General features: G+C 43.3%; 1 protein-coding gene across 9 annotated transcripts in view; it reads right to left on the bottom strand.

The window, feature by feature from the left end:
• Window positions 1–16,173, bottom strand: part of TMEM80 (transmembrane protein 80) — a 298,952-nt gene that overhangs the window by 44,826 nt on the left and 237,953 nt on the right. For all 9 annotated transcript variants that reach the window (XM_085644857.1, XM_085644861.1, XM_085644860.1 and 6 more), the window contains 2 exons: window positions 9,549–9,642; window positions 8,834–8,926 (listed from right to left, as the gene is read on the bottom strand). In XM_085644857.1, the coding sequence (XP_085500983.1) occupies window positions 8,834–8,926; window positions 9,549–9,642 (187 nt within the window). The remainder of the gene's footprint in view (window positions 1–8,833; window positions 8,927–9,548; window positions 9,643–16,173) is intronic.

Raw genomic sequence — 16,173 nt, 5'->3', positions numbered from 1 at the left:
CCCAAGTAATTACCAGTAGCTGAGATTAATTCAAGCATTCCATCTATCACTTTTTTGTATTCTTCATTATTATTATTTTAAGCACAGACTCGTTGCTTTCAGTTCATACATAGAATGCTTTGAATTTATAAGGTCACCAAAGCTGGGCTTTATCAATATTTTAGGCACACAATCATTGCTTTCAAACTGACTGCTATGGGAAGTTTGTGTTTACTTTTAAGCTGACCTGCTTAACCAGCTTTGTTGCTACCACTTTGGCAGACTTTGCCTCTTATCATTATTTTGAGCAAACTATCAATATTGTTTTGGTTTGCTCTGCAGGTGTGTCTTAATGACATAGCCAGTTTGTTGATAAGCAGGATTGATATAAAATCTGTTTTCTTCTTTACAGTAGGCACATGGACATGTTTGAATCATGGTAGATTTCACAACTGTAGTGAAAATTTTCATTTTCATCTACTATACCAGGTTTTAACAAATTCTGCTGTTTATGTTGCATTTATCTTGTTGTCTGTATTTATTCATCAATTATACTTGGCCATCTTGACAGGAGCTATTCATATATACATTGGGTTTCCGTGACAAAATAGGGATATAGTAGATTTCTATACTTAAAGTTTTGCACTTACAATTTTACCATTATAAGCAGCTAAATAAAATGCAGCAAAATATTATAATTACAGTATAAACATCTGCACATTTACAATTATTATAATTATTTGAACATGTTTATTGAGTTAATAAATTACATCCACCCCTTAAGTCCACATGCTGTCATCCTGCACCAAAATTGGCTTGACACTCACTATTGAATTGTATTTTTAACTCTTGCCTGCAACAGATAACGGTCCAATTAATATGTTTTTTTAAGAAGCTTCTTTATTTTGCACATTTTGTCAGCCTGCAGTTGATAAGGCAATTTATGTAACACTACAGATTGATGTGTCTAGTGGTTTCGAAGAAAAAGTAACAATGATAATGATCAACACCCAGTTTATTGACCACTACAAGATGGAACTCATAATCAGCACTGCCAGGTATTAACCCGTAATCTGCAGGCCGCTCACAGATTTCTGCCAGTGTCCATAAAGGACATTGAGCTGTCTTATCAAAGGATAACATCTTGGGCAAGGTTTTTCAGTGCACAAGGCAAAATAGTATTTTGGCTCCTTTAGAACAACCCGCCACCGTATAGCAAAAAAAAAAATAATAATAACAAATGCAGCCACTGTTTGGTAATTTGGTGCCATGAATAAGTGGGGCCTTAAGGCTACTTAGTGCGTTACCTAATGGTGGTGTCAGCCGTGCTTCTGGCAGATAACATTTTTTGTATCTTGGCAAATATGCAATTGCTGAGGAACACTTTGGAGTTGCAAAATAGCATATTTTTAATCCCAACATTTATTGAGGATATGAAGTGAAAACTGCAATTGACCACCAGCCAGTGGAAAAAGCTGCCAATTGAGAGTATTTGACTCAGTGGTTGTCATCCTACCTTCTGGGCTGTCACCAATTTAACACTCAAAATCTTATCAGTTTTATTAAGTACACTTATTTGCTTTCTGGATCAGAATCTGTATCCATGCAGTAGTCCACTGAGCTGGTGGAAGACCTCTAGATGAGTTCTCTTGTGTAGACAGAGACTGAGTTCCACCCTTCTTTCTGCCAGTTTTCTTTTACCCTCTTCCCTCATCGAAGAAGACTTTACAGTTCTCTCCAGAAATACAGGAATAACATTGAAGGAGCTTGTTTACAACTACTGTTTAAAGGTTCCTGCCACCCATTTGTAGTTGGTTTTCACTGTATCTTTTTAGGTTGAGCCTAGAAAGCTCTTGCACTGTCTCTTCGAAAAATGTTGTATACACTCTATGGGCTTACAGCCCGCCCATTGCTTTTAATTTGTTACTTCTAGTGTCCATTAAAAAGGCTTACTGGCTAGTGGTAAATCTTTCCTATTTGACCCTTCTTTTCATGTTTTGTTTTCTCCCATGGAGCACCCCCCCCCCATTACTTGTAGCCTTACACTTTGGTGCTTATCTGTTCGTTTTTGGGCACTATTTATTTCTTTGTTTCCTGCTCGTGATTGTGGAAGCTTCACTTTTTTCTGTTCCTTGTGCTTTTGTGGCATTTGAACAGCAGTATGTTTCCCCTTAGTCTTTTGTGGCAGCTGAAAGACATCGTGCCTACTCCTTTCTACTTAAATATTTATTTACATCGGAAAGGGCAATGTTGCATGTGTGCACGCTTGAAAGCTTTTACCCCACCTCCTCCCTCCCGCATATGCTTGCCTATTCACAAATCACCCCGACCCCTTCACTTCTTTAGGTTCTAATAAATGTTAGGATACCAATGCCGTGCCATCTTCTGTGTTTCCATTCATGATCAACCCACTCCGAGCACCACCCCACCTCTGCCCTTTCCCTCAGGTCACCTTCGCTTCTTCATTGCTTCAATATGTAGGTCTTGTGTGGAAAGGCCTAAACGGCTGCCAGTTGCCATGGAGATGGCCTTTGATGTCCGGCGATTCGCTTTCATCAGTGTTTCGAACTGCCCGGGCAGTGGGATCCATTCAGGGGTCACGCAGTCAGAGCGGTTTGATGTTTTTCCCCCTCACTCGCCATCTCGAGGCACAGTTGTGGGCACCAGAACGGGCTTCATGTTGAAGATCCTAACAGTGAATGTTGTTCTACTGCACCAAACACTTACTGTAGTTATGTTATGCCACCAAATACAAAATTATATTATAGCATCAAATCTATTTTACGTCTTTGGCTGTTATTGCACAGATAGTGGCTTCAAAATACATAATTCACTGGGCCTATCTCACTCAGCAGGGATAGATATCACCAACGCCATAGGCTGCTCTTTACAAGCATGATATCACATACCATACAGAGCATAGAAGCGGTTTCACCGTGATACTGAGGGCTAGACAAATATATGGTGTTTTCCCCCTCACTCGGCATAAGAACGGAGGTCATGTTGAAGCTCCTAACAGTGAATGTTGTTCTACTGCACTGAACAATAACTGTAGTTATGTTATGCTAGCAAATACAACATTATATCATAGCATTGAATCTATTTTACGTCTTTGGCTGTTGTTATTGCACAGATAGTGGTTTTAAAAAACATAATTACCGGGATGTATTTCACTCAGCAGGCACAGGCTACGCCAACACCATTGGCTGCTCTTTACAAGCCCAATATCACATACCATACAGAGCATAGAAGTTGTTTTCACAGCCACACTGAGTGCTACACGAATATATAAGTATGCAAGAGGTGTAAAATGGCCATAATTCCCCCATAAAAAAATTATTTCAACCAATGTTTCCAGGAGAAATCTACACATATTTCATATGTAATTTTTTTCACATATAATTTATGAGTGGAGAGAGTCTTATGGTCCACTAGTTCCGTTTCGGGGTTCTGGTGACATGTAACAGTCACAGGTACTTCTTCTGCGTGGTTTATGTCCTCAGCAGAGATATGGATCACATTGAACAGTTACACTGTTGTGTCTTTTATGTAAATAAGCAGTTTTCGTAATACTGCACAGTAGTACGGCACTCTTGGGCTGGTATCTAATCTGTTTCACTATTTAAAAAATGCAAATTAAGTAAAACACGTTCTTCATTCCACCCAGGTGCATATTGTTACCATTCCGAACAATAGCTCAATGGGTCAATCTCCCAGCTATTGAGCATCGGATCTCACATCATTCTGTGCATCGCCACATGCTAATCTATTGAATATACTATCACGTATGGCTGAAAAATGCCCGAATATCTTCACCACCTTATCCACAGGTGAGGACTTTCGCATAGCTAATCACCCTTTAACACAATATTGGACCAGCCATCACGTCACCTAACGCATGGTTCTCCATTCCCTTAGAACCATCATTACTGTGGCTCCAGCCCCTCCAGAGGCCACGTACGACTATCCTTTTCCCGCAAGTACTATCCAGGCTATTTTCATTGATTCAGGGTTGCACCTTAACTGTCCTGATGATGATCCTATTATTGTTTTTAAAGGATCGAAACGTCGTCGACTAATGTAAACAGTTTGCATGTTAATCGCACATGATAAAAAAGTGCAGTTACTGTTTCTCTAAGCATGTTAGAAATTGTGCTCAATATTCCACAAGGTAACCCGTCTTTCCTGATATGTTTCTGCCCTAAATGTATTTGTTATGTGTTCATGTAGGATGCAGGATTGTGTCCCACGTTATTGCTACGTTTGTAGTTTTGTTCTTTGACATTTTTGATTTATTAAATTGATTGTCCGACTGGACATTCGCATTATAGTACTGATTTAAGTCTATAATTATCCTATTTACTCAACTGTTGCGTTAAAGGACCACTGTTCTAATACTAAACTGTTACCCAAGGTCCTTATCTACCTTCTGGGTTCCCTTGTTTTTGTAAAAGGATGGTTTATGTCCTCAGCAGAGATATGGATCACATTGAACAGTTACACTGTTGTGTCTTTTATGTAAATACGCAGTTTTCGTAATACTGCACAGTAGTATGGCACTCTTGGGCTGGTATCTAATCTGCAAAAAGGGTTAATTTGGCTAGAAATCAATTCTTATTATTAAAGGAAACTCCCAACTATGCTGTTTCTTTTTCGACTCTGAGTTTGTGCTTCTCCACACCAAGCACTCTTGAACTATACTGCCTACCAGTATGGATGACATGTGACTCCTATACTTTTAGTCCTTTGGCTTATGTAACATTTCCTATACACTGATTTACACACTTATGATTGATTGTCTCTGTGTAATGTGTGTGTGATGCAAAGTGCTCGGACACCCTACACTGGTATGAGTGGCACTATATAACTAATTCAATGCATCTGAGAGTGTGGGGTTATGGAGACTTGGTCACTGTTAAAGGGTGCTAGTGAGAGAATCCGTGGTGGGGGTGGTCATTGTGGGGGGCATCAACAAACATGGTCGCACAGGGCACCACCAGCACTAAAGCCAGCCCTGGGAAGTATGCACAGATAAGCGCTGAAAATACCGCTTTAGGTGACTGTTTTTTTTTGTACCGACTGGGCCACCAAAATAATCTGCTGGCAACCCTAACCATAGGACTGGAAGTTTGTTGCAGGATCAGCACATTATTTATTTCCTTCACCCTCGATCCCCGATTAATGCCGCAATAGTTTAACTTAGATCTTAAAGTCTACGCCCCGTCAATAACATGCTGAGTTACTTCATGGGTCTGGGAATGCACCCGGCATTCAGACAACTCATTCCTTATTCTCGCCCTTCATTGTCACGCTCACCCTGCACTCACAGTGATCACAATGCACTCACACTGATCACCATGCACTTGCACCATTCACCCGCTCACCTTGCACTCACAGCGATCACAATGCACTCACACTGATCACCATGCACTTGCACCATTCACCCGCTCACCCTGCACTCACAGTGATCACAATGCACTCACACTGATCACCATGCACTTGCACCATTCACCCGCTCACCCTGCACTCACACTGATCACAATGCACTCACACTGATCCCCATGCACTTGCACCATTCACCCGCTCACCTTGCACTCACAGCGATCACAATGCACTCACACTGATCACCATGCACTTGCACCATTCACCCGCTCACCCTGCACTCACAGTGATCACTCTGCTCTCAAAATGCACTTGTCCTGCTCACACTATACCTCAACCTGCAGTCACACGAGTACACTACTCATCCTGCACTCATGTGACACTTCACTCACCTGTCCCCCTCACTACTCAATATACAACTCACTCAAACAAGCCCATCAGTAATCATACATTCATTCATCCCATTCTGAACTTGCATCCGCACCCAAAATGAGAGAGGACAGCAAGGGAGTGAGAGAATTTGATTGAAGAGGTCAGGGATGAGGAGAAATGTGAATTGCCGAAGAGAAGTGTGGACACGCAAGAAGTGAGTGTGATCCAAAGGTGAGGGCTTCTGTTAGAACAAAGGGGAGATGTGAAAGAGGAATGGGGGGACTGGAGAGGTGTAAGATACAAATAGACAAAAATTTGAATGAAGAGACAAGGTGAATGAGAAGTGCTGAGGGGCACGGGAGGTGACAGGGCCAGAGAGGCCATGAGATAAATGTGAGAGACTGTTAGAGATGAGGGCAGTGAAAGGACAGAATGGCAAGAGGTGATTAAAGGTGAAGTGAGAGGTTGAATGGGGAGAGTTCAGAAGTTGTAAAAAGGGGTGAAAGAAAATGACCTGCAAAGTGAGAGAGGGATCCGTGGTTAGGAGAGGAGAGAGGGATGGAAGGGAGGGGGTGAGAGGAAAGCTGCATGGGTAAAAGGCTTAACTCTACACAAAACCGCCAGGGTTTTAAGGGACCCCTGCTTCTTCCGGTCAGGGCCAGGTGAGCTTCTAATGTGGCAGCACGTATTGCTGCAGAGTGGAAGGCCCTTCACAAACGTTGACTTGAAATCTTTCTGATGATAATTGCTGTATTTTGGTTATAAATGGGTACTGATTGGGTGAAATCTTTCCTCAGCGTTACTGTGTGTAACAAATATCAAAATAATGAAGCAATGCTATCCCAAAATACGCGGCATCACATAACCTTATTTACATTTTCATCCCACGCAATTTAGTCAACAGGTTTAGACATTTTTGTCAAGAGGGGGTCCTTACGCCTCAAAATGTTGACAGGGGGGTCTCGGCATCCAAAAGTTTGAAGACCTCTGCCCTAGGGTGACTACACCATCATATGACTACTTTCCGTTGGGAAGTGGGCATTATCCTGAAATTGGTTGGTTAATTCAATCCAAGACAAAATGGAGGAGAATGGTCCACATCACCTGCTCCATCCTAGGAATGGTGCTGGCTGAATGTGGGCACCCCTCTTAATCCAACAATTTTGAAGCTCCCGTGCATCAACACGCTAATCTGCAGGTCATCTCGTGGGAGGGGGTAGAAGACACTAATAACTGCAATTGTCTACCTTCAATTATGCTTTTCCTCCCCCTCAGACAAACTGCCATCAAATTAGCTTGTAGGTTGCTTGTTTGCAACATAATAAACCATCTTTATGACCATTCTTGACCTTTGCTGTGTGTGGGCCCCATCAATGGAGTTTACACAGTTAGCAAACAACAAAAGAGCAATGTTATAGATCTTTGTCAGAATGTAGCACCAAATCAACTATTGTATACTAATCCCACTTTCAAGGTTAGTTGTTGGCACCTTTCTGCACTGAACCCTAAACACCCATGAGTTTGTCTTTATTATTTCACGAGCACCACGTAGGCACAGAGACTGTCTCAAGGCAGTCTACATTAGGGAGTTTGAGCTGTAAGGCACAGTCTAAGAACATGGAGGCAGGCCTATAAGGGTTGTGACCCTGTGGTATACCAGAAGTAGGCAGCAACTCATAACAACCTATGGAACTCTGCCTCCTAATTCCAGATGGTACCACATGGAAGCAGAAAGACAGAACCCCAGTTTTTTCGAACAATACTCTGAATGTCTGATAAATATATGGCTGGGAGAGTGAATAATGTACAGGGATACACACCATGTTTCTTCCTCGTGCACCCAAGGATAGCTTCTCTTGTGTTCTTTTTGAATTATGAACAAATGCTAAACTCCATAGCGGGAGCAGGTTTGAAATTAAGGAAGTGGAATAAGTTGGAAAGCACTACGGGGCTGCTAGCTTTCTCTCTTAATGCTGCAGGTCTCTTTCCTTTTCACTTTTTTTTAAATGTATCATTCTAAAATGGCTATTGGCCATGTTGGAACAGTAAATTAAAGAAAAAGTCAAAATGGTTGCTGGTGAGTCACAATGCAAGTGCACACATGCATATGTATCAGTAGCCATCTTAGAATGGCTTCATGTGCACACATATGTTATGACTTAAGTGTGATGTATGCATATGTTTTGGTCGCCATCTTTGAAAGGCTTTTCATTAATAGAAAATCCATGTCAAGAAAACTGGTCATGTGTCCGTGTGCGGGCACAATGGGTAAGGATTCTTCTGATGCATCTGCAGGCATTTTGGCATTAGTTAATGCCAATGCAAAAATAGTGATAAACGCAAATCAATCTGCCTTTTTAGAGCGGCGACCAATTAGCTTTGCCAATGATTGTTCAGCTTGGGACAATTATGGATGTAACTCTGGCATAAAAAAGAAGCAATACTCAGTAGTGAAGGACTCGGAGTCCATCACATCTGAATCATGTCAAACTTGTGAATGTTACTTCTGAGTAATTTCAGTTTGATTGAATTTAGCATAACTCTTTAAGATGGCTTGTTAGAGAGCTGAATACTCCTATGCATCAAAGAAGGAGTGTTCTACGAAGGAGCAATTCATTCATGTTTACAGATGCAGAAGATGTGAATGCTGCTGGTAAAGTTCATATAGAACATAAATAAAACTGGAATTGTTCAGAGAGTAACCTTAACACTACTGCTAACACACACACACACACATTAGAAGGTCTGATCTGGCTTGATGTAAGATGTCAGAGAGAGCTTCTGGTTGACAAAACTATACATGTGCAAGGTTTCACTTAATGTAAGGACATTTTTCAAATGTGTATGTACTTACTGTCACCATCAGGACTCCTCCCTCTTGGTGACACCAAGCTCCACTCTACACACTCCCTGTAAATATACTAGGGGGCTGGGGAGTCTTTCTCCTTTCTGCCATTTGAAGTATTTTACAGCGAAATATCCTTGAATATATAGTACATGTTCAGTCCTGGGTGCCACCAAATACTTTGCAGCTGTGATCTTATACTATCAAAGAGAGATATGACAAAACAGGTTTTCAATCCAAATGATCTGTACTTACACAGGTATAATCGTACAGCCTCCAGAATCGCCATAATGAAGAGCAATGCAAGGTCAAGGGCCAGGTTGTCACTTGGATAAGTGAGTGTCTCGCCTGGAATGTCAAAAAAAGTCATTTGAGAAATATCAATGTCCACACCAGCGACTTCATTGAAAAACGGGCTCATTATGTGGGGTTCCTTCTAATCTTTTTACCAGAGGACCCTGCTTTACTAACCAGATGGCATCAAATATTTCCTGTTATGCAGCCCATGCTTTCCTTTCATTAAGGTTAGTCAGAACGTCATGCCTCTTTCTCCCAATATACCAATACAATGGTTTACCTGACAATAATAGAAGCAGATATCACTCTTAAAAAAATGATCGACTGTCACTAATGATGACCGAAGGGCATAGTTGAAGGTCGGTACCTCATGCCAGACCATGCTGGTCTGCAGGTGACTACCATTATAGAGGTGTCATTCTCTTGTAGGCCCCTGCCCATCTTTCACAGTGAAACGATGGAGTCTCTTCGTGGTTACCACTAAGAGGCGTCACTGAGCACTCCTGCTCATGATAAAGAGATTTTTTGGGGCCAAGGCACCTAAAGAGGCCTTTGGGAACCCATGATCTGAGAAAGAGAGAGTGCCTGGGGTATTTACGGTTCAACAAAACAGATAAGGGTTATTACCGTATTCAAAAGTACTTGTAGTTGAAGGTAAAACAAAATAACTTACTTTTGTATATGATCATGAAAAGTGTTGCTAAGAAATAAAACACGTAATAAACCCCATTTGAGTACAAAAGCATCTGCAGAGGCACAGAGGACAGCTGGCATGACCACCGTTAAGGATCAGAGACACGTTGAAAGTACATAGTGGCATTTTGAACTGTAGGGTTTTCTTCGTTACAGATACATTTTTACAGAAACATAACTGGTTGCAATAGACACATCCATGTGAAGGGAAGAAGACAGGGACCAAATGAGAAAAAGAATTGTGGTCTAAGGGCTCAACTAGTAAGTGGTGCGGTAATCTGGTGGTCCCAGCTTGGACCTCAGCACATTTGATTAAGTCTTCCCTCCTTCCAGTGTAGATTAAAAGAGTAACAACCTGCACAACAAGCGTAAACATTTCAAATGAGACCAGAGCACTGGTTGACAATGAGGGCCCGATTCACAGAACTAACTTCAGACAAAATCCTAAACTTACTACCATTTTGGTATTCACACAAGGCACTTACTCATTTTGGTATTCACAGAAAGCACTTACTCATTTCGGTATTCACAGAAGTTAGGAGTCCTAACTTTAGGGCTCCTAAATGCCTTCTGTGAATGCCGAAAGTCTTAAAGTTAGGATTTTTTTCAGTTTAGGAGTAGTAAAGTTAGGACTCCTAACTTTAGGACTCCTAAATGCCTTCTGTGAATACCGAAAGTCTTAAAATTAGGGTTGTTCTCAGTTTAGGAGTAGTAAAGTTAGGACTCCTAACTTTAAGACTCCTAAATGCCTTCTGTGAATACCGAAAGTCTTAAAGTTAGGATTTTTCTCAGTTTAGGAGTAGTAAAGTTTGGACACCTAACTTTAGGACTCCTAAACTGAGAAAAATCCTAACTTTAAGACTTTCGGTATTCACAGAAGGCATTTAGGAGTCCTAAAGTTAGGACTCCTAACGTCTGTGAATACCGAAATGAGTAAGCACCTTCTGTGAATACCAAAATGAGTAAGTGCCTTCTGTGAATACCAAAATGGTAGTAAATTTAGGATTTTGTCTTAAGATAGTTCTGTGAATCGGGCCCTAAGTTCGTATCATACCCTTGATTTTGTGTTTATATTTTCTGCATGTAGCTATTTAAATGCTAAATGAAATACACCAATTGGAAGATATGACTATAACCTTGACGTAACCTCGGATAGCAAATAGATATTACATTTTAATTTGCTATTCATTTGGGTAGGAAGCAGCATTTTGATTTTTTTGTAATATTTACAGAGGTAATGACAGTAGCAAAGCCCAGGAAAATAACAGTGAAACGCGAGAGGTACAGGTCGCATTATGGAACATACTTTGAGTTATTAGAACCTGGTCTTTGTTAACCGGTATTCAAAGATAAATAATTAGGTATTTGAATATTGGAAGGTTATAAGGGTAATATTTCTTACTATGGGGTAACATGAGATATTACATTTGAATGGATGTTAAGGGCAAGATATTGGATTGTTTTCTTCATGTGAATTAAGAAGCTGAATGTAATTGTAATCATACTTGAAGAACTTTATGCCCGGCAGCACGCTGCTATGAAACTCAAGGTTAGTTGTTAATTCAGTGGTTATTGTTGGTCGTTGGGATTGGTCTTGTGCTCTCAAGGATACTATTCAATGCATTTACTCCAGATTAAATTGGTAAAACCTAGATGTGATCGTCAGTGGTAGGGTATGTGAGTACATGCAGATGGTAGGTGCGATTAGATGAGCTAGATGAGATTAGGTATTGCTAGGGTGCAGAGTTTGACTTTCAAGGGTCAGGTTGTGATCTGAGAGGTAAAGAATGGGCAATCTGCAGAAATAGGTAAGAAAAGATTAAAGTAATCATGCACATGACTTAGAATATGTTGTACTCAGGGAGAAGAGGTATGCAGAAGATGGAAGGTATGGAGAGGGTTGTCTAGAGAAAAATGGGGAGGCGACAATCAGTCGTTTAAACACATGGTCAAACCTTTCAAGCATTTTTAAAGGAACTTAGACTAGACTTTTGAGATACATGTTCTCTAAGGATTCGAACTTTTGGAAAGAAACATCAATATTTATAAGTGAGACATTGCTATATAAGGGACTTTAGAAAGGCCCTTGGATCTAAAAAAGTATTTGTCTACTACTAGGCTATTGAAAGACCACCGCTTCACCATGGACAGCTGATCAGCTCAGGGGATAGAAGTGTAAAGTAATGGTTGGGTGCATATATAGGGAATATCAAGAGCCTTTGGCTGCTCTTTAATGAAGTAGCAACTCATGATCAAAGCAAAATTAGAGAATATATGGGGTAAATAAGGCAAAAAAAGGAGATCCTGTAACTGCTCAAGCAGATATCTTAAAAGTTTGTCTCAGAGTATTAACTACCAAAGTAAAGTGAGATGCATTTGAATGCCCCTGGTTTAGCATGTATAGAATGTTGGTGAAGATATCTTCACTTGACATAGCAGGTGTATAATCTGCATTCCCCTGTAGCTGGAGGGGGGGGGGGCAGACACTGAAGTGAGGCAGGAGAGACTAGGCTGCCTTTAGAAATTCCTTGAGGCCTTTTGTTCATCGAGGCAATGAAGACTAGTCTTCCTGAGCACTACCAAGCGGTTTCTGTTTTTCCAAGGGGATGAGGCTGCTAGGTCAGGTCTGTCCTTTGTCTATCCCAGATTGCTCAGGAAGGATGAAACAGCCAAGCACTCAGATTTCCCACTTTATAAATCAGGTTTGATCATAAAATACCATGTAAAAAATTGGCTTCAGGGACACCCTGCTGGTGAAGAGTTTATTATCTGCTTTTCATCTAATGTTCGACCCAGAAATATGGTTTGCGACTCACTATTAGGAAGGGGCGTAGCAAGGGCATCCCTTCCTAATAGCGAGTCTGACTGCAATGTATGAATGTTTTGCAACCGCATTTGCGGTCGCAAAACAATCTCAGTTTACCACCCTTTTCGAAAGGGTGGTAAGCCACTCGCAACCAGGAAGGTTCCCCTTTGTGAATATGTGTGGAAAAAAAAATTAAGAGCAGTCAGTGGCCCTTTAAGGAAAATGGGGTGCATTTTTAAAGAAAACGGCTTTATTTAAAAAGCAGTCACAGGCATGGTGGTCTGCTGACCCCAGCAGGAAACCATCGCTATGAGTGCTAGCCATTCACAATGGGGTCGCTAATTGAGACTGCTTCATGAATATTAATGAGGCATGCCTTTTGCAACCATATTGGGAATCGCAAACAGTGTCTGAGACATTATTGTACATTCACTTTTGGGAGTCACAAATTGCGAATCGCAATTTGTTGCAATTTGCGACTCGCAAATGTGAATGTTCGTACATCTGGCCCATAGACACTGGTCCAATGACCTAATTAATGGCTGTCCCCATCTTCACACCACCTCTGCTAGCGAGCAGTATGTAACCAATCTGTAAACTTGCATGTTTTTAATCTATGCTGTGTACATTGTGGTATTGCTTCACGTCTGTATAAATAGACTACATGCATTTCCAATAGAAATCCTTCCACCCTCCCCACCCATTCTCACACTCCTCCTTATCAAGATCTGTTCTGCTTACACCTTGCACTGTTCCACACCTGGGAACCTTCAACACACCAGAATCAAACCACCCCCTCAAGAATCCCACTCCGCTCAGCACAGAGACTCTGAGGCAGCTTTCCCACGGCCCTTTACAGCCATCAGAGAACCTTGCCTCCTGGTTCCACTCACATTGCTGACACGGTCTCTCTCTCTCAGCTCTGATGTCATCTCACTTGTGCTCTATGCGCACGCGCAGCACATCCTGCGCAAGAGCAGCACTTCCCGCAGGGAGTCCATCTGGACTTAAGTCGAATAAATGGCCTGCTGAAAATCAACTTAAGTCGGGCACAATTTTTATTACTGTGTTTGGCTCCTCTGGAGACTCGAAGCGCTAAGAAATACTTAGTAAGTTCCGGACCTTTTATCAGGTAGCATGAAAGTAAACAAAAAAAAGTATTTTCAGGAGCGGAAATCATCACAAAGAAGGGACCGTTGGGTTCTATATATTTAATTATGCCTTTTGAGTGTAAAGAACAAGTTATATGTCTTGACAATAACAGCAGTGTTGCCCTTCACAAAGGACAGGCTTCTGGGTGTAAGTACCAAATTATATGTCCTGTTAGCAACAGCAGCAGGGCCCTTTACAAAGGACAGGCTCCTCACACGTCCACAATCACGGTTGGAGTGTTCAGCACACCCTCCTGCTCATAGCATAACTGAATTGCATATTTCGCACACTTATTATTGTACACAGGTATAATATTGGTTCCCATGCTTTGGTACTATATGTATGTCATTATCCTATGCACTTGTCCAGCTACTATGTCGAGCAATAAAAATCAACCTAGTGTGATGAGAATCATGTGCAATCAATCAGTGTTGGGCATATTATGAATATTATTCCTCTGCTTACCACACCACTCCCCTGAAACATTTTCTTCCATGAGCATAGGAAACGGAATGCATTGGTGACTAACCTGCCACATAAGGTGCCATCAAAAAAGAAAGCTCCACATTTGTTGGTAAACATAAGCCCAGGCCCATCTAGTGCCTGTTACAGAAGAGACATGATTCTTTACTGTCTTCTCACATTTTTTTGCCAATGACTGTTTTACAATCCTTAGGTGAAAGGGGCTTTACAACGCGCTTCTTTCAAGGTGCTCTTATAACTGTATAACAGACAAAGCACTTGACGCCATGCGAAGGTGTGAAATAGCTCGCCATAAATGTCTGCACATTTATGCTAAGGTAGCATCAGGTAAAATACACTGGTCTTAAAAGATGCATCTATTTTATTGTCAGCATGGCAAACACGTTACTGTAAGAACTAGGAAACATTAATATAGCGTGGTGTAGTTAAAACACAATTATTAAAAACAATAGGTTTAGCCTGCTGCAATTGCAATTATTTTCAGGCTGCAGCACTGCTGCAATATTCTGTATGTCCAGCTGCAGAATCAGTGATTAAAAAACATACTTTGAGGGGGGCGTGGCTAAGTGCCGGCGAAGATGGCCGCTTAGTTTTAAGCTCCGTCGGAGCGGCGTCTTTCCCCGACTGGGCCTGAGGAGCGGAGCGCCACCTTCCCTGTGGCGGCCGGAGCGGCGGCCCGGCGGACCCACCACGAAAGCGGCAAGCTCGCGGACACGGAGTTGAGGCAGCGAAGTCAGTGGCCGGTGGGGGGCACCCAGAGAGGAATACATCGCTGGAGCGGTACAGTTGCCCCTGGAGCCTCGCTTCTGCACGCCCGGTCGACGCGTGCAAGGTGGGGGCTGAGCAGAATTGCCCCAAGAGTCGCCTAGATCGCTCCCCAGCAGGTCCCCATGTGAGTGTGCCCTGAGGGGGAGCGTCCATCCTGCAGGGCCCCGGGGAAGGGGCCGGACACACGGACAGTGATCCTTGCCAAGGGGGGGTGTGTGAAGCGGCCTACGGAGGGATACCGTCACACTTGCCTTTTGGTTCGCCTTTGGGCTGCCGGGACGATACCTATCGGCGGGAGACCCACGTGAAGTGGGCTTCGGGTCCGGGAGGACCCCCTCCCCCCCAAACGGCCTCCCCCACCCCCCCATCCTTGGACTGGTCCGGTGACATCCCGGGGGCGGCTGAATGGCGGGGAAGAGCTGACTGACACGCAGCAGTTCAATATCCTTTCTGCAGGGACCCACTAGCGGCCGTGTGGCAGTCAGAGCGGCGGGGCCAGGAAGTATCGCAGACTCAGACGGAGGGGCCCCGTCCGACGGTGTGCGGTGACGGCCGGCCTGCGGGGCGCCGCTGGAGGAGTGGCCTCCATCACGAATCGCTCTGGTGAAAGGGGGCTTCGCGTAGGATCTCACCATGAGGCCCAAGGGAGCGGCAGCGGCCCAAACAAATAAACTGGACAAGTACGCGGTCCCGAGGCCGGCCCCCAGACCGAGGGGGCAACGGGGGAGCGGGAGATGCCAGCGGAGCCCTCCTTGACGGCCATCATGTCCGCCATTCAGGCCCTGGGGACTACCCTTGAGACTAAAATAGACAAAATGTCCATTGAAATGAACCTTTTGCACACAGACCTCAATAAAACGTCGGACAAGGCCAGAACCAACGAGACTGACATTGAGGAACTCAAGGCCTCCTCCAGGAAACTTGAACAGAGGGTAAACGACCTTGTCCACCAACACCGCCAGGTGGCCCTGAAGCTGGAGGATCAGGAAGGGAGGGCCTGGAGAAACAACGTCCGGGTGGTGGGTGTCCCGGAGGGTTTGGAGGGGCCTAGCGAGGACCTGTTCCTCGAGGACCTAATCCTTAACAGCCTTAAACCAAAGCGGCTTTCCGCTATGTTCTGCGTTGAGAGGGCTCACCGCGCACCGGTCTCAGACCTAAGCCCGGGGCCCCGCCGCGAACCATTATAGCACGGATCCTCAACTATAGGGATTGGGACGCCATTCTCCAGGCTGCTAGACAAAAAGGGGACCTACAGTACGAAAACGCGACGGTCAGATTTTTTCCTGACTTCACGCTCAAGGTACAATTGGAGCGACGATCGTTTAAGGGGGTGAAAGCAGCACTGCGGGAAAGGGGCATCAAATACATGATGTTCTTCCCAGCGAAGCTCAAAGCT

The sequence above is a fragment of the Triturus cristatus genome, chromosome 3_1, assembly GCF_964204655.1.
Source record: "Triturus cristatus chromosome 3_1, aTriCri1.1, whole genome shotgun sequence".
NCBI lineage: Eukaryota > Metazoa > Chordata > Amphibia > Caudata > Salamandridae > Triturus > Triturus cristatus.
This window is presented reverse-complemented; position numbering and strand designations above follow the sequence as displayed.